Here is an 18,528-nt window from a genome sequence, read left to right on the forward strand (position 1 = left end):
AGTCAGTATACTGTGTCTGAGTGGGGTATTCATGTTAAACTGCGGCATGGTATCTCAGTGAGCTAGCACTATAAATCAGCATCAGTCCGGACTAGTACAAGCAGCCACACACACACACGTGCATGCACGTCGCTATATAAGTGCAATAATCTTGGACGCGACGTTAAACCCCATTTCACCTCACCTATGGTCACGGAACACATATTTTACCCTTGTTAATTTCTATCGCTGATGATACATTGCCATTTTGCCCAATCCAATGTGAAAGGGGCGCCAACAACACGTACATGATGGTTGCTGTGTTGCAGACAGTGGAGGAAGCTGAGGTGGTGAGCTCCCCGACCGGCCTGGAGTTTGTGCCGGATGCTGGAGAGTATGACACAGTGTTTGTGTTGTCGTGTTTCGAGGGGGACGTCTACAACAAGCTACACAAGGCCGAGGCGAGGATACTGGGACCTCCGGCAATCATCAGAGCTGTCACAGCAAATGAGGTACGTGGCTTGTGTTTACTGAAGTTTGTTTAGATAATAGATACCGTATACGACCGCGTATAAGCCGAATTTTGAGGACCAGAAAAAAGATTCTGTAGAAAGGGGTCGGCTTATCCAAGGGATACACTTTCATGATAGTATTTTTCAGATCGTGATCTGTCAAAAACATCGCCTGAATGACGGTCCGTTAGATCACAACTCCCCGAAAGTTTGGAAGTTGCCACGACTAGAGCCGTTATTGTTATAAATTATCAATAAAGTAATTATTAAACACCAATGTTGTCATTATTAAAAAAATGTTATGCATGTTACTACTTCCGATAATAAGTTTTCAATTGAATGTTCAAAGTTTATCGTTCTTCGTAAACTCCACAATCTTTACATGTAACAATATATGTAATTCACAGCTATAATATATAATCCCCAGATGAAATCGCCAATAGCTATTACGTACGTTTTGCAAAGTTCATAAATTGATAGTGAACAAGTGTCTACCTTTATTGAAAGAGGCAAATAAACAACTGTATCGGCGAGTTATTCCGTTCGCCATTTGCAAAAACATGTGATCAGCTGTTTCCTGTGACGTCACAAACGGTGACCACTGTGATTGCTTCCTGTTGTTTAAAGCAACACGGTACACAAGGAAATGAGCATTGATAATAACGGGCCGATTGGTATTGTCATGTTGTTTACACAAACATTTTCAAGTTGTGGGTGCTTAGCGATCGTGTTGGGAGTAGGGGCTTAATTCCTTTGTTTTCGAGAGATTAGTTTAATAAACTGGAAAAGCCTGTGAGTAAGTGATGGTCATTCAATTGTTCATAGTATGATAGTTTATTTAATTCAAATGGATTAACATACAATAGTGGTGTAAAGGGGGTTATAAAAGTTGGTATATTTTTACTGACTGACATTCTCATCATGAGTTTGAAACGAAAACGCCATGCTTACGATGCTGAATTCAAACTGCGAGTCTTCGCTCTAGCAGATATATTTTCTCACGGGTTCATAATTCTATATACACCGATTCACAAAATGGCGCTTCGTTGTTGATGGCAACATATAACGATCATTATGATATTAAAAAAAAACACGAGAAAAAGCTTCCCACATTATGAAAGTGTATGACTGGTTTGTTAAATCTTTATTAGAAATAATAATGACTTTTTCAATATAATTACAACGTTTTTATCTTATATTTTTGAATATCTGCGAGTACCGGCACATGTCTTGCAGTCCGACTTCACAGTGTTTTTTGCCTTTCAATTCCTGGTTCGGCTTATCTGCGGGTCATACCATTTTCTTTCGTATTTCAATGGTCAAGTTAACACCTCGGCTTATCTACGGGGTCGGCTTATCCGCGGTCATATACGGTACTGTAAATCTGGAAATTAATGCGTCTCCAAATTAATACGACTGCTGACACCTAGCCAAAAATGTGACTCAATATCAATGCGACTCCCCCACCCCATACCAATGATACATCTTTACCTTAATCCAATCAAACAGCAAATAACACTGCTTATTAGCGCTGAGTAGAGTACTTCCGTAAAAACAATAAACAGTGTTTTCCTGAAAACAACATACAGTTTATATATGTTTACTCTGTTGACTGGCATTAAGGAAGTTCAAAGGTAATAAAATAATTGTACCAACAACAGTTCACTGATTAGTATGCGGAGAAGGTGTCAACAAGCTTGTCACGAGTGGGTAGAACTCTTGACCCCAGCAGTGAAAACTCACCGGATGCCCATTGTGTAATTCCTATTCTTTGAATGACATTGTTAGATACTTGTTACAACTGCTGCTCAATAAACCGTGTTTTTGTGTATTTCCTCTATCCAAAGTGTGCAGCGAGGCCGTCTTATTGTTGATAGTCGTTTGGAAACATAAATAAAAAGACCACTCGCATTTTTCATGTTTTTGCATTTAATTTACGCTCGCGTTAATTTTAAGATTTACTGTTTACATATCAAATACCAAGGTGATACTACCACCATCACCTTATTCTGTTTATTTCTCACGCTTACCATATTCTATTTGTTGCTATGTTTATTACCGTATTCGACGTAATAAACGCCCTGCTCTAATAAACGCCCACGGCGATATTTGCTAATATATTGGCTAGTGAAACACCCCTTCCGATTGATTAATGTACACAAGACTTATTTATTCGCATAATATACGCACTCGTTATTTGCACACTTAATTATGGGCAATTAAATTCGGGAAAAATATATCTGTCGTACATAAAGATTTCAGGCTGTCAGCATAAACCGCGACATTTATCTTTCAACTCATCTTTTTTCCACCAAAATAATATTCTAATTTTGAGAGCTCTCGGCGCTTATTACGTCGAATACGGTATATACCTATCAATGATAGGAATTTTGCATGTGCGATAGAGCTAAGATGGACACAGTCATATCACAGGGGTGTAATAACCAGACCAGTATTACACCCCCTGCCGGTCTGATATGGCTTGTCATGTATTTTGAATGAGCGACTGATATGAGCCTGGGTGGTAGGAAGTTAGAGTTACGTCCCTTAGTGCATCATTGGCTTATCTGCATCAGCTAGCTTTCCTGTGACCGTGGTGACAGTGGCTTGGTGTTTGTTTGTTTGTTTGTTGTTAAACACCGCACTCAGCAGTATTCCAGCTATAGGACAGCAGTCTGTAAATAATCGAGTCTGGACTGGACACTCCAGTGATTGACATGATGAGCATTGATCCACGCAATTGGGATACGATGACATGCATCAACCAAGTCAGCGAGCCTGATCACCCGATCTCGTTAGTCGCCTCTTACGACAAGCATAGTCGCCTTTTACGGGAAGCATGGGTTGCTGAAAACCTATTCTACCCCGGATCTTTACGTGTCCCAAACAAGGAGAAAATGTTTTGCATTCTCTTCCAAATAGATACACTTTACAATTTTATGTTCTGGTTTATGATGAAAATGTTATATGGAAGTTTTCATACCCCATATCAACCCTCGACCCCCATATTATTCCTTGTGTTTATTGTGTTTATTGTGTTTATTGCAGGCCCTCCCTTACTCCAGCCGACCCCAGTTCTGCCCCTCCATGAAGGGGGTGATTGTGTGCTTCACTGGATTCAAAGTGCGGGACCAAGTGGTGAGAGACCAGATTATTATCTAATGGTGCAAAATTATTGATGGCTGAAATATTGATGTTGCGATGTGAAATGCTCGCTCACCCCCTCAAAATAAGCAAGTTTATATAAATCATTACAAAGACCAAATGTAATAATGTTTACGTCCTTGGTGTATCGGAAAGATAATTGTTCACATAATACAGACAGCATTAGTGATTTAAATTGTTAAAGTTTATTGAAGTCACAATGGTAATTACACAATGTATTGTTGTTTCACAATGTATTACAATAAGGTGGTAATTATTGTTACCCTGCCTGGCATTAAGGACTGGTTTGTTAATTTGTTTGTTGTTTAACACCGTACTCAGCAATATTCCAGCTATATAATGGCGATCTGTAAATAATCGAGTCTGGACCAGTCAATCCAGTGATTGACATCATGAGCATCGATCCACGCAATTGGGATCGAGGACATGCATTAACCAAGTCAGCGAGTCTGACCATCCGGTCCCGTTAGTCGCCTCTTACGACAAGCATAGTCGCCTTTAACAGCAAGCATGGGATGCTAGAAACCTATTCTACCACGGATCGGCTCTTAGTCAGTGTACTGTGTCTGAGTGGGGTATCCATGTTAAACCGTGGCATGGTATCTCATTTGGAGAGCACTATAACAGCAAAAGCCTGGATGAGAACAAGTCGCCACACACATGCATTCATGTTGGTTTATAATAATACTGGCCATGTATTGCAATTTGGGCTGGGGTGTGGGTGTGTGTTTGTTGGCTGAAATTAAGGGGATGTCATGAAGTGATGCATCAAAAGAAGGGTGTATGCAATTCTTTTTGTGGGGAGGCATGAAAACACATTTCTCTTTTTTCTAATAACATTTTGAACATTATGTTGGGACTGGTCATTTATTGGAATAGAATTGTTCATAAATTGCTAGAATGCTATCCAGTAGGATACTTGCTTTTTGAAAGGGAATGGTCACTAGATGACTGATCCTAGAATGACACAACTCGAGGTGTGTCCCTACTGTCTTCCACATTCAAGATTTTCACAAGATCCATGGAACTCAGCCGATATTTTTTAAGTGACATTTGTGATTTTGGTCTAAAAAATGCCTCTAAGTCTTGGGATCCAATCCCCCCCTTGATAGAAATACTGCTAAGAGTTGTCTCCCTTGTGTTAACCACGTCAGTCATGATACAGAGACGAAGGTAGTCCCCAGGTTTAAGTGCCTAAAGGACCCCATGACCCTCCTGAATCGGAATACTGCTAAGAGTTGTCTCCCTTGTACCTTGGTATATTTGTTACTTGGCTCCACTCAACACCCAGTCTCTCTGTTGTTGACAGTGCCACCTGGTGGATCTGGTTCACCACATGGCGGGCAGCGTGAGGAAGGACATCAACACGAAGGTCACCCACCTGGTGGCCAACTGTGGAGGCAGTCAGAAGTACCGGGTGAGTAGCTTGTTGTACTCCGTATCGCCACACGGTGCAGAACAATTCTTCAATCTCATTAATATCATTTCTAAGTTGTCCCTACCGCCTAACAAAGATCTGAGGACATCCCATTATGGGTCACGCCAGAATGACCTTTTGCGAACTTTGACCGACCACTGAAATTACTAACAAGAAGTTGACATCAACCAATAAGAAAGCAGCTTTCTCGAGCTTTACAGCACTCGTTTCAACCTGGCGACTTCCATTTCAGACTACGCTTGACAAATATGTTGACACAGTTCTCGATTAAAATTTTGAAAACTGAATAAACAAACATTCCGGAACGTCTAATATATGGTTGGGATTGTAGGGCAATGCTTCCCACGTTCTGTGCAACAACGCCTCCTCCATTCAAATGTTTATCCCACGGAAGCGAGAGATAGACGATAATTTTGACGGAATTAGTCATATGGGCCATAACTGTCGTTCGGAATACCCTTGTTAATGTTTCGGAGGTTGCATGATTAGAAAAGACATTCCAACTGTCACTTTCATGATCAGGTAAGTGACGCTTTGATTGGTCAGATGAAAGGTCGTTCTGACATGACCCGTAATGGGATGTCCTCAGATCTTTGTTTAGCGGTAGCAAGAACTAAAATCTGATTTTAATGAGAAGGAACAATTCTTGTACTCAATAGGGAGAGATATAGCTTGGTAAGCTAAGTTCGTGTTTTAGTTTCAGAGACAAATGGCTCCTAACATGAATATTTTAGGAGCCAAACCTAAGTTTTTAGGAGCCAACAGATGTGTCAGTTATGTTTTCTCTTAGGTAGCCAATTGATAAAATTAGGTCGCCAGGCATAGATTGAAGATGCATTTGGCCACCAAAACGGTTGCTACTTAGAGGGCTGTGGGAGGGGGTTTTGTGAGACACCTACCTCATGTATCACACACATCTCAATACCAGAGTCACCATAATAATATTTATGATAATGAGAAGTTTCCAACTTTAGTCTAGGCCTAGTAGAGGTCATATGTCATTCAACATATGTATGTAATTCTTTCAGAAAAAATTAAAGGTTTTGGTACAGTAAACTTTATGCTCGTAATATTTCAGAAATTACACAGAGAAATGGTCTGTGGCCAGTACTCATTCATTCGAAATTGTTCATTTTTTAAATCCTACCGAAATATTCTGATAACGTATGATTTGAACTGGTTACATCAAGAACTTGATCACCACATGCTTTGACTGAGGTGCCACCTTGCAACTGGCATATGCATTTGACAAGTTATTGCTGAATAAAGTGTTTTATTCAACTGCAATTGTTTTGAATTTATTTTGAATTTTTGGCCCATTTCAAGTGTCAGTGGCCCATGGAGTGAAATTTTTTAGTCTTGCCAAAACTGGCCTACAATTTCCTAAAACATGAGATCAAACGCCCATGAAAAAAACATTTCCCTTCCCAATCACTGCTTAAACCACTCCGATGTCTCCTTTTGTTGGAACCACTTACCATTATTGTATTGATGTGGAATCTGCTTTTGGCTCTTTGGTAACCTCATAGTCAGCACAGTTCTTTCTTGGCGCCATTTTCATGTGAAATTCTAAATGTTTCATGTGGCCCCGCCAACAGGTTGTTGCTTTCAAACAGTCTATGTTTAGTTTACATAACTGACTCGTGAATATCCGGGGTAGAGAATTGGTCTTCACCCACCCATGCTAACCGTAAGAGGCGACTAACAGGATTGGAAGGTTGGGCCCACTGACTTGGTTGATGCATGTCATCGTATCCCAATTGTGTGGATCGATGCTCATGATGTCAATCACTGGATTGTCTGGTCCAGACTATTATTGACAGACCGCCGTCATATAGTTGGAATAATGCTGAGTGCAGAGTTAAACAACAAACAAACAAACAAGACTTACATAACTGGTTCATTTTGTACTGCCATCAGTATTTTGTGATATGCAGAAATGCTAGAGACGTAATCAGGTCAGGTTATTGCAAAAAATCAAAAATCTTCAAAAATTAGGTTTTGTAATCCAATAGGATACCGTTGTGAAGAGGACTAAATTTACGCAGGTGAACTTTCTAATCACCCAAACAACATTGAGGTTTCTATGTTCTAGGTATAAGTGAGCAAAGCATTCAGATAAGAATAACTGATTTCTGTCTCTCGAAAACAAATATGAACAGGCAGTTCTGAATGCAAGCAAGTAAAGCTGTGCTATTATGTTCTTGTGAATGTTTTATGCATCTTGTCTGTGAGCGCCATGGTATTTGGAGCCAAAAGGGTGTACTATAAAATATTTCAGTTGTGTCAGTTAAGTTTTGCTAAAATCGAAATTTTCAAATTGAGGTAAAATGAAGCCAAGTTGTTTAAGAAAGCTGACATCTGATTGGCTCAAGAACCTACTCATCCTCTTTTGAACTGGAGGAAAAGATCTGAAGTAATGAGATTGTGAGATCATAATTATTTTTATGAGGAAAATATGAAAAATAAAAAACCTCTCACTCCAGCCTACTAGCCAAGCCAGTTTGTCTGATGATAAGGCTTTGACTATGGGCTAAACTTCAAACCTGTTTGTCTTCATGTATGTGAAGTATTTGGACTGCTAGATTTCACAGTGAGATTTATATATTTGTATGACACCCAACCAACACGACAATGACACAGTTCCTACCTTTTGTTGTGTTCCCAATGTCACTATGAGCCAGTGCTAGAAATTATGAGTGAAAAGCAGCTAATGATCCCAGTAAGATCTCAGTAGGATCTCACTAAGATCTCACTAAGATATCACTAGAATCTCACTAGGATTCTACTGGGATCTCTGTAGGATCTCAGTAAGATATCACTAAGATATCACTTAGACCTCACTAAGATATCACTAGGATCTCACTAGAATCTCACTAGGATTTTACTGGGATCTCTCTAGGATCCCCTTCGTATTTCTAACACTAAGGTGTGACTGAGGCCAGCTTCTCGTCATCATCTATTGTGACTGGTGTGATCCCTGTGTTGATCTAACCACAAACACGCCAGACAAACAGTGTGCTGATGTTTGTTGACCTACGGTTGAGTGGGCAATGAGTCTGTGTGTCAGAGCTGGGTCAACACGTCGTCATCTCGTGTGTTTCAGTTCGCGGTGAGCGTCGGGATCCCCATCATGAGCGAGGACTGGGTACACCGGGCGTGGGCGGAGCGAGAGAACACCGACCTGAAGGCCGACTGCAAGAAAATGGTGAGTAGTGAGCTGTTGATGATTGTGTTGGTTTCACACTTTACTTCACCTTGATGTAATTGGTTGTTGAGTGGCTTTTTAAACAAGATATTCATAGGGATTTATCTAGACTTGCTCAGAGGCTGATATTCGGCCTGGGTCTGCAGCAAATGACAGTTAACTTCCCAAAATGGAAATAAAAGTTTCAAAATTAGTGTAAATAATATCAGCTGTGAATCAAAAGACCCACTAAATCTGTAACTTTTAACACGAGGGTTATTAAAGGATCGGTCCATTGACTTTCATGTGTGATGCTGTGTTCTCATTCCTGTGGGTTTAGTCTATCCATGAACGGCTGCAACATTACATGATTCACTCTCAATGACAAATGGCTTCTGGTTTTATAAGCTCAGCTAGTAAAAGTTTAAATGTGCAGATTCTGATTTACTGAAAATCATTAAAAGACTGTTTGAAGACATGGCATGTTAGTGTACTTGGTTGAATCTGTATCAGAGCCTCTGATGTTTAAAATTCAGTTTATACAGTTTGACCCTCACTTTATAAAGGCTTCTGCTCCAATGAACGCACATATTGGACGTTAATTCTTAATACCGTATTCGACGTAATAAGCACCCAGGGCGCTCTCAAAATTAGAAATAGGGGGCTCTTTTTAGAATATTATTTTGGTGAAAAAAAACAGAGTTGAAAGATAATTTTTGTGGTGTATGCTGACAGCCTGAAATGTTTATGAACGACAGATATATTTTCCCAGAATTTAATTGCCCATAATTAAGGGTGCATATAACACACGAGTGCGTATTATACACGAATAAATAAGTCTTGTGTACATTGATCAATCGGAAGGGGTGCTAATTGGGATTGTTCACTAGCCAATATATTAGCAAAAATCTCCGTGGGCGCTTATTAGAACGGGGCGCTTATTACGTCGAATACGGTAAACTAAAATGAGGTGACTTGTAATTAAGAATTGACTTCAATATTTTTATGCATTTATGGAGGTATAAATATATGTGCATGCGAGAAATAAATACACCAACTGCTTATTAAAGCCTTTACACTAAAAAGATCCGTGGTCTTCAGCAACCCATGCTTGCTGTAAATGGCGACCATGCTTGTCATAAGAGTCGACTAACGGGATCGGGTGGTCAGGCTCGCTGACTTGGTTGATGCATGTTATCGATCCCAATTGCGTGGATCGATGCTCATGATATTAATCACTGGATTGTCTGGTCCAGACTTGATCATTTACAGACTGCCGTCATATAGCTGAAATATTGCTGAGTGCGGCGTTAAACAACAAACAAACAAACTTTACACATACACTGTAGACAACAGAACCAAATCAGTGACATCATTCAGAGCATTAATTCAACACAAGCCCCACCTATTTTATTATCAGCCAATCAGGACACAGTTGTCAGTTAGTTAGTCGAATCATGGAAACATGAATGCAAAAAGAAAGCTTGGTTAGCCTTTCATATGCCATGGAATCACTTGGAATTAATTTATTCAGTGATAATGGCCAATTCTTACACACATCCCCTAATTAGTTTGGAGACTGAGACTGATCCAAATCTGTGAGGTTCAGTTCTTTTCCTCAAAAGTCCTCCGGGGCGGTCGGGTAGCCTAGTGGTTAAAGCGTGCGATCATCACGCCGAAGACCCGGGTTCGATTCCCGACATGGGTACAGTGTGTGAAGCCCATTTCTGGTGTCCCCCGCCGTGATATTGCTGGAATATTGCTAAAAGGGGCGTAAAACCATACTCACTCACTCACTCACTCAATAGTCCTCCAGATTGCTTTGTGTTCTTGGACATCGATTAATTGTCATCCAAAATGTCAAATTCATATTCTTTTCCAAAGTTGCTAAAATAAAAAAAACATTTTTTGTCTCCAGCAAAATCACTGCAAATGTTGTTGTGTTGCATACAACACAGTAGTCTGAAAGAGTGTACTTGTTGGAATTAACTTAGTGACCAATCATGTTTAGAAGCACAGCTACAAACAAGCAGCCTATTTGTGTAAAATACCCCCCAAAAATATTCAAAACTTAATTACTTTCAATTAACTTGTGTACAGAAACGCTTGCATTAAATGAAAAATTCAAATTGTAAAAGCAGCATGTGTAAATACCAAATGAAGCTTTTCCAGCATGCGTGCAAAGAAGCTAATTTGTGAAACACAATTACGAGCTAATTTAAACAAGCCTATATGTTTAGAACAGGTATATACATCTTAAACATTATTTCATTTTTTTTAAATTTTAAAATGGTCACTAATTTTGGGAAAAACCCAATACAGTAATGATGGATGAGTGAAAAAATATTGGTTACCCAATGAAAAATGTAATAACCTAATTAAATAAGAAACCCTAGAGTAAAAATTCAATTGCTCAAAAAGTTACCTGGAGCTCTGTAGAAGTTAATCTGCCATCTCTGACCCAGTATATACCCAGACAGGTGTTACAAGTTGGAGTGATGTGGAATGGCCTATTAGTATTAATACGCAGCCTCTGAAGTTCATGCTTGTCACACGAGCCCCACCAACCGATCCCACCCCACCCCACCCCACATACCGTGTTTAGTTTTCTAACCCACTGTTTTTCCACTGTACGGTTCACCGAAGTGGTAAACGTCTGAGACCTGCATCACTTCGGGCTTTCCTCCCACATTAAGCTGACAAGCCACGATATAACTGGAATACTGTTAAACACAACTCACTCCACTAAACCACTGGGTCAGGTGATGAAAAGTTGTTCAATTTTACGTCATGAATCCAGTTGGCCCATGCTGCACATGGCTTTTGTCTCGCAAATTCCTTTTATACCGCGACACACTGTATTGTTTCACTATAAGGTATCTCGATGTTTTCTTATCTTTGCTGGTATTTCTTGCATTTAGACGGTTTATGTGTGAGATAAAGCATTCCTCCCCGGTTACTCCTCGGTTACTCCTCCTCGGCAGTTGAGTATCAGCAATGTAAGATGTCAGAGCTTCGCTCCTCAATCTTACATTGACGATACCCTCTTGCCTTGGTCTGACTTCCTCAACCGTAACCTCGGAGTCCTGCTTTATCGTTAACGTACAACATCCACCAGTGAAAAGTGCAACCTTATATTTATGTCTACATGCACCAAGTGCATCGGCTCAATACCTCAAAGCTTAATGTACCATACTGCATCACTAGTCCCTGTTACATGTGACTTGTCATGTTTCTTGACTTCAAACTGTGGGTACTTGAAGATCATATGCACGTTCCTTTTACGTTTTACAGCAAAATGAAATTAATTTGTTTAAAATCATGACAGTCATCGGAGATCTGTGATTTTTGTATTTTGACAACTTGATTAATCTCTTCATCTACCTTGATATATTTTTTGGGACCAGGGCTCCGTTCCTCAAAGTAGCGCCACGACTTACATCGTCTATGTCAAAGTATGGGAGTTACGGTCGTCTTAGCGCTAAGATCGGTTTGTGGAACGGGGCCCAGGTGCAACCTGTTTTTGTTTGTTTGTGCAACTAGGTCAACATGCACCTAGGGCAAGTTAAATCAAGTTCCTTAAATCGAGCCCTAAGTAAGCCCATTAACTGACCGGGGGCACGGGTGGCCCAGTCGTCTAAGGTGCCGCGATTCGCTGTGCAGAGTTGCGTTCCTTGGGAACGCCAGAAACCTATGATTGTGGGTACGAATCCCGGTTCGCCCCGATTATGTTTCTAGGTTTGTCAGCACCATACTTGTGCTCGTGGGTTTCACCGAAGTGGTAAACGTCTGAGACCTGCATCACTTCGGGCTTTCCTCCCACATTAAGCTGACATGCCGTGATATAACTGGAATAGTGTTAAAAGCGGCGTTAAACCCAACTCACTCACTCACACACTCACACATTAACTGACTTAGGTCTGATAAAGAGGACCTGATTGTTTTCTTGGATGCAGTCCCCAATACCAGTTGTTGTTGACGTTTGTTGACTCGAGGTGTAGTCATCGGTGTATATAGACAGGACAGGTTGTGCTTAGCAAGCAGTACACTTCCCACAATAGTGGGATTGACAACGTCGTCATCCTCCTGTTAGGGCACATGACATTGTTTCTGATGAGGGTTAGGATTGGAGACATCAGCCTTGTGCTCCATACAGTTGCTTGGGCTTTGTATTAGCAACAAATTGTATTGCAGTAAATTTTGATACGGGTATTTGTATTATGATACGCATTGTGATATATTGGGAGGCAAAGTGTCTTACAGTGATTGACACTACCGGTAACTGTACGCAGAGCTCCAGATAACTTTTTGAGCAAATGAGTTTTTACTCTAGGGTTTGATCTTAATTGAGTTATTACATTTTTCATTGGGTAACCAATATTTTTTCACTCATCTATTCATCACTCTATTGGGTTTTCCCCAAATAGTGTAGACTGTTGTATCTCCCTGCTCCATCATTGTGTAGACTGTTGTATCTCCCTACTCCATGGTGTAGACTGTTGTATCTCCCTGCTCCATGGTGTAGACTGTTGTATCTCCCTGCTCCATGGTGTAGACTGTTGTATCTCCCTACTCCATGGTGTAGACTGTTGTATCTCCCTGCTCCATGGTGTAGACTGTTGTATCTCCCTACTCCATGGTGTAGACTGTTGTATCTCCCTACTCCATGGTGTAGACTGTTGTATCTCCCTGCTCCATGATGGTGTAGACTGTTGTATCTCCCTGCTCCATGGTGTAGACTGTTGTATCTCCCTACTCCATGGTGTAGACTGTTGTATCTCCCTACTCCATGGTGTAGACTGTTGTATCTCCCTGCTCCATGGTGTAGACTGTTGTATCTCCCTACTCCGTGGTGTAGACTGTTGTATCTCCCTACTCCATGGTGTAGACTGTTGTATCTCCCTACTCCGTGGTGTAGACTGTTGTATCTCCCTGCTCCATGGTGTAGACTGTTGTATCTCCCTACTCCGTAGTGTAGACTGTTGTATCTCCCTGCTCCATGGTGTAGACTGTTGTATCTCCCTACTCCGTGGTGTAGACTGTTGTATCTCCCTGCTCCATGGTGTAGACTGTTGTATCTCCCTGCTCCATGGTGTAGACTGTTGTATCTCCCTGCTCCATGGTGTAGACTGTTGTATCTCCCTGCTCCATCATGGTGTAGACTGTTGTATCTCCCTGCTCCATCATGGTGTAGACTGTTGTGTCTCCCTGCTCCATGGTGAAGACTGTTGTATCTCCCTGCTCCATGGTGTAGACTGTTGTATCTCCCTACTCCATGGTGTAGACTGTTGTATCTCCCTGCTCCATGGTGTAGACTGTTGTATCTCCCTACTCCATCATGGTGTAGACTGTTGTATCTCCCTACTCCATGGTGTAGACTGTTGTATCTCTCTACTCCATGGTGTAGACTGTTGTATCTCCCTGCTCCATGGTGTAGACTGTTGTATCTCCCTGCTCCATGGTGTAGACTGTTGTATCTCCCTGCTCCATGGTGTAGACTGTTGTATCTCCCTGCTCCATGGTGTAGACTGTTGTATCTCCCTGCTCCATCATGGTGTAGATTGTTGTATCTCCCTGCTCCATCATGGTGTAGACTGTTGTATCTCCCTACTCCATCATGGTGTAGACTGTTGTATCTCCCTACTCCATGGTGTAGACTGTTGTATCTCCCTGCTCCATGGTGTAGACTGTTGTATCTCCCTGCTCCATGGTGTAGACTGTTGTATCTCCCTGCTCCATCATTGTGTAGACTGTATCTCCCTACTCCATGGAGAAGATTGTTGTATCTCCCTACTCCATGGTGTAGACTGTTGTATCTCCCTACTCCATGGTGTAGACTGTTGTATCTCCCTGCTCCATGGTGTAGACTGTTGTATCTCCCTACTCCATGGTGTAGACTGTTGTATCTCCCTGCTCCATGGTGTAGACTGTTGTATCTCCCTACTCCATCATGGTGTAGACTGTTGTATCTCCCTACTCCATGGTGTAGACTGTTGTATCTCCCTACTCCATGGTGTAGACTGTTGTATCTCCCTACTCCATGGTGTAGACTGTTGTATCTCCCTACTCCATGGTGTAGACTGTTGTATCTCCCTGCTCCATGGTGTAGACTGTTGTATCTCCCTACTCCATGGTGTAGACTGTTGTATCTCCCTGCTCCATAGTGTAGACTGTTGTATCTCCCTACTCCATCATGGTGTAGACTGTTGTATCTCCCTACTCCATGGTGTGGACTGTTGTATCTCCCTACTCCATGGTGTAGACTGTTGTATCTCTCTACTCCATGGTGTAGACTGTTGTATCTCCCTGCTCCATGGTGTAGACTGTTGTATCTCCCTACTCCATCATGGTGTAGACTGTTGTATCTCCCTACTCCATGGTGTAGACTGTTGTATCTCTCTACTCCATGGTGTAGACTGTTGTATCTCCCTGCTCCATGGTGTAGACTGTTGTATCTCCCTACTCCATGGTGTAAACTGTTGTATCTCCCTACTCCATCATGGTGTAGACTGTTGTATCTCCCTGCTCCATCATGGTGTAGACTGTTGTATCTCCCTACTCCATGGTGTTGACTGTTGTATCTCCCTGCTCCATGGTGTAGACTGTTGTATCTCCCTACTCCATCATGGTGTAGACTGTTGTATCTCCCTACTCCATGGTGTAGACTGTTGTATCTCCCTGCTCCATGGTGTAGACTGTTGTATCTCCCTACTCCATCATGGTGTAGACTGTTGTATCTCCCTACTCCATGGTGTAGACTGTTGTATCTCCCTACTCCATTGTGTAGACTGTTGTATCTCCCTGCTCCATGGTGTAGACTGTTGTATCTCCCTGCTCCATGATGGTGTAGACTGTTGTATCTCCCTGCTCCATGGTGTAGACTGTTGTATCTCCCTACTCCATTGTGAAGACTGTTGTATCTCTCTACTCCATGGTGTAGACTGTTGTATCTCCCTACTCCATGGTGTAGACTGTTGTATCTCCCTACTCCATTGTGTAGACTGTTGTATCTCTCTACTCCATGGTGAAGACTGTTGTATCTCCCTACTCCATGGTGTAGACTGTTGTATCTCCCTACTCCATGGTGTAGACTGTTGTATCTCCCTACTCCATTGTGTAGACTGTTGTATCTCTCTACTCCATGGTGAAGACTGTTGTATCTCCCTACTCCATTGTGTAGACTGTTGTATCGCCCTACTCCATGGTGAAGACTGTTGTATCTCCCTGCTCCATGGTGTAGACTGTTGTATCTCCCTACTCCATTGTGTAGACTGTTGTATCTCTCTACTCCATGGTGTAGACTGTTGTATCTCCCTACTCCATGGTGTAGACTGTTGTATCTCTCTACTCCATGGTGTAGACTGTTGTATCTCTCTACTCCATGGTGTAGACTGTTGTATCTCCCTGCTCCATGGTGTAGATTGTTGTATCTCTCTACTCCATGGTGTAGACTGTTGTATCTCTCTACTCCATGGTGTAGACTGTTGTATCTCTCTACTCCATGGTGTAGACTGTTGTATCTCCCTGCTCCATGGTGAAGACTGTTGTATCTCCCTACTCCATGGTGTAGACTGTTGTATCTCCCTACTCCATGGTGTAGATTGTTGTATCTCCCTACTCCATGTTGTAGACTGTTGTATCTCCCTGCTCCATGGTGTAGACTGTTGTATCTCCCTGCTCCATGGTGTAGACTGTTGTATCTCCCTGCTCCATGGTGTAGACTGTTGTATCGCCCTACTCCATGGTGTAGACTGTTGTATCTCCCTGTTCCATGGTGTAGACTGTTGTATCTCCCTGCTCCATGGCGTAGACTGTTGTATCTCCCTGCTCCATGGTGTAGACTGTTGTATCTCCCTGCTCCATGGTGAAGACTGTTGTATCTCCCTGCTCCATGGCGTAGACTGTTGTATCTCCCTGCTCCATGGTGTAGACTGTTGTATCTCCCTGCTCCATGGTGAAGACTGTTGTATCTCCCTGCTCCATGGTGTAGACTGTTGTATCTCCCTACTCCATGGTGTAGACTGTTGTATCTCCCTGCTCCATGGTGTAGACTGTTGTATCTCCCTACTCCATGGTGTAGACTGTTGTATCTCCCTACTCCATGGTGTAGACTGTTGTATCTCCCTACTCCATCATGGTGTAGATTGTTGTATCTCCCTACTCCATGGTGTAGACTGTTGTATCTCCCTACTCCATCATGGTGTAGACTGTTGTATCTCCCTACTCCATGGTGTAGACTGTTGTATCTCCCTACTCCATGGTGTAGACTGTTGTATCTCCCTGCTCCATGGTGTAGACTGTTGTATCTCCCTACTCCATGGTGTAGACTGTTGTATCTCCCTACTCCATGGGGTAGACTGTTGTTTCTCCCTACTCCATGGTGTAGACTGTTGTATCTCCCTGCTCCATCATGGTGTAGACTGTTGTATCTCCCTGCTCCATGGTGTAGACTGTTGTATCTCCCTGCTCCATGGTGTAGAGTGTTGTATCTCCCTACTCCATGGTGTAGACTGTTGTATCTCCCTGCTCCATGGTGTAGACTGTTGTATCTCCCTGTTCCATGGTGTAGACTGTTGTATCTCCCTGCTCCATGGTGTAGACTGTTGTATCTCCCTACTCCATGGTGTAGACTGTTGTATCTCTCTACTCCATGGTGTAGACTGTTGTATCTCCCTGCTCCATGGTGTAGACTGTTGTATCTCCCTATTCCATGGTGTAGACTGTTGTATCTCCCTACTCCATGGTGTAGACTGTTGTATCTCCCTACTCCATGGTGTAGACTGTTGTATCTCTCTACTCCATGGTGTAGACTGTTGTATCTCCCTGCTCCATGGTGTAGACTGTTGTATCTCCCTGCTCCATGGTGTAGACTGTTGTATCTCCCTACTCCATGGTGTAGACTGTTGTATCTCCCTGCTCCATGGTGTAGACTGTTGTATCTCCCTGCTCCATGGTGTAGACTGTTGTATCTCCCTACTCCATGGTGTAGACTGTTGTATCTCCCTACTCCATGGGGTAGACTGTTGTTTCTCCCTACTCCATGGTGTAGACTGTTGTATCTCCCTGCTCCATCATGGTGTAGATTGTTGTATCTCTCTACTCCATCATGGTGTAGACTGTTGTTTCTCCCTACTCCATGGTGTAGACTGTTGTATCTCCCTACTCCATGGTGTAGACTGTTGTATCTCCCTGCTCCATGGTGTAGACTGTTGTATCTCCCTGCTCCATGGTGTAGACTGTTGTATCTCCCTGCTCCATGGTGTAGACTGTTGTATCTCCCTGCTCCATGGTGTAGACTGTTGTATCTCCCTGCTCCATCATGGTGTAGATTGTTGTATCTCCCTGCTCCATGGTGTAGACTGTTGTATCTCCCTACTCCATGGTGTAGATTGTTGTATCTCCCTGCTCCATGGTGTAGATTGTTGTATCTCCCTACTCCATGTTGTAGACTGTTGTATCTCCCTGCTCCATGGTGTAGACTGTTGTATCTTCCTGCTCCATGGTGTAGACTGTTGTATCTCCCTGCTCCATCATGGTGTAGACTGTTGTATCTCCCTGCTCCATGGTGTAGACTGTTGTATCTCCCTGCTCCATGGTGTAGACTGTTGTATCTCCCTACTCCATGGTGTAGACTGTTGTATCTCCCTGCTCCATGGTGTAGACTGTTGTATCTCCCTGTTCCATGGTGTAGACTGTTGTATCTCCCTACTCCATGGTGTAGACTGTTGTATCTCCCTACTCCATGGTGTAGACTGTTGTATCTCTCTACTCCATGGTGTAGACTGTTGTATCTCCCTGCTCCATGGTGTAGAATGTTGTATCTCCCTATTCCATGGTGTAGACTGTTGTATCTCCCTGCTCCATGGTGTAGACTGTTGTATCTCCCTATTCCATGGTGTAGACTGTTGTATCTCTCTACTCCATGGTGTAGACTGTTGTATCTCCCTGCTCCATGGTGTAGACTGTTGTATCTCTCTACTCCATGGTGTAGACTGTTGTATCTCCCTGCTCCATGGTGTAGACTGTTGTATCTCCCTGCTCCATGGTGTAGACTGTTGTATCTCCCTACTCCATGGTGTAGACTGTTGTATCTCCCTACTCCATGGTGTAGACTGTTGTATCTCTCTACTCCATGGTGTAGACTGTTGTATCTCCCTGCTCCATGGTGTAGACTGTTGTATCTCCCTGCTCCATGGTGTAGACTGTTGTATCTCCCTACTCCATGGTGTAGACTGTTGTATCTCCCT

At 42.5% G+C, this 18,528-nt stretch overlaps 1 protein-coding gene across 5 annotated transcripts in view; it reads left to right on the forward strand.

Annotated features, from left to right (window-relative positions):
- The window catches only part of LOC124144037 (protein ECT2-like), a 60,109-nt gene that overhangs the window by 12,209 nt on the left and 29,372 nt on the right, over positions 1-18,528 (forward strand). For all 5 annotated transcript variants that reach the window (XM_048384919.1, XM_046513253.2, XM_048384917.1 and 2 more), the window contains 4 exons: positions 309-491; positions 3,540-3,629; positions 4,966-5,073; positions 8,201-8,302. In XM_048384919.1, coding sequence (XP_048240876.1) covers positions 309-491; positions 3,540-3,629; positions 4,966-5,073; positions 8,201-8,302 — 483 coding nt within the window. The remainder of the gene's footprint in view (positions 1-308; positions 492-3,539; positions 3,630-4,965; positions 5,074-8,200; positions 8,303-18,528) is intronic.

The sequence above is a fragment of the Haliotis rufescens genome, unplaced genomic scaffold, assembly GCF_023055435.1.
Source record: "Haliotis rufescens isolate VD_foot unplaced genomic scaffold, xgHalRufe1.0.p SCAF_52, whole genome shotgun sequence".
In the NCBI taxonomy this organism is placed as follows: Eukaryota; Metazoa; Mollusca; class Gastropoda; order Lepetellida; family Haliotidae; genus Haliotis; species Haliotis rufescens.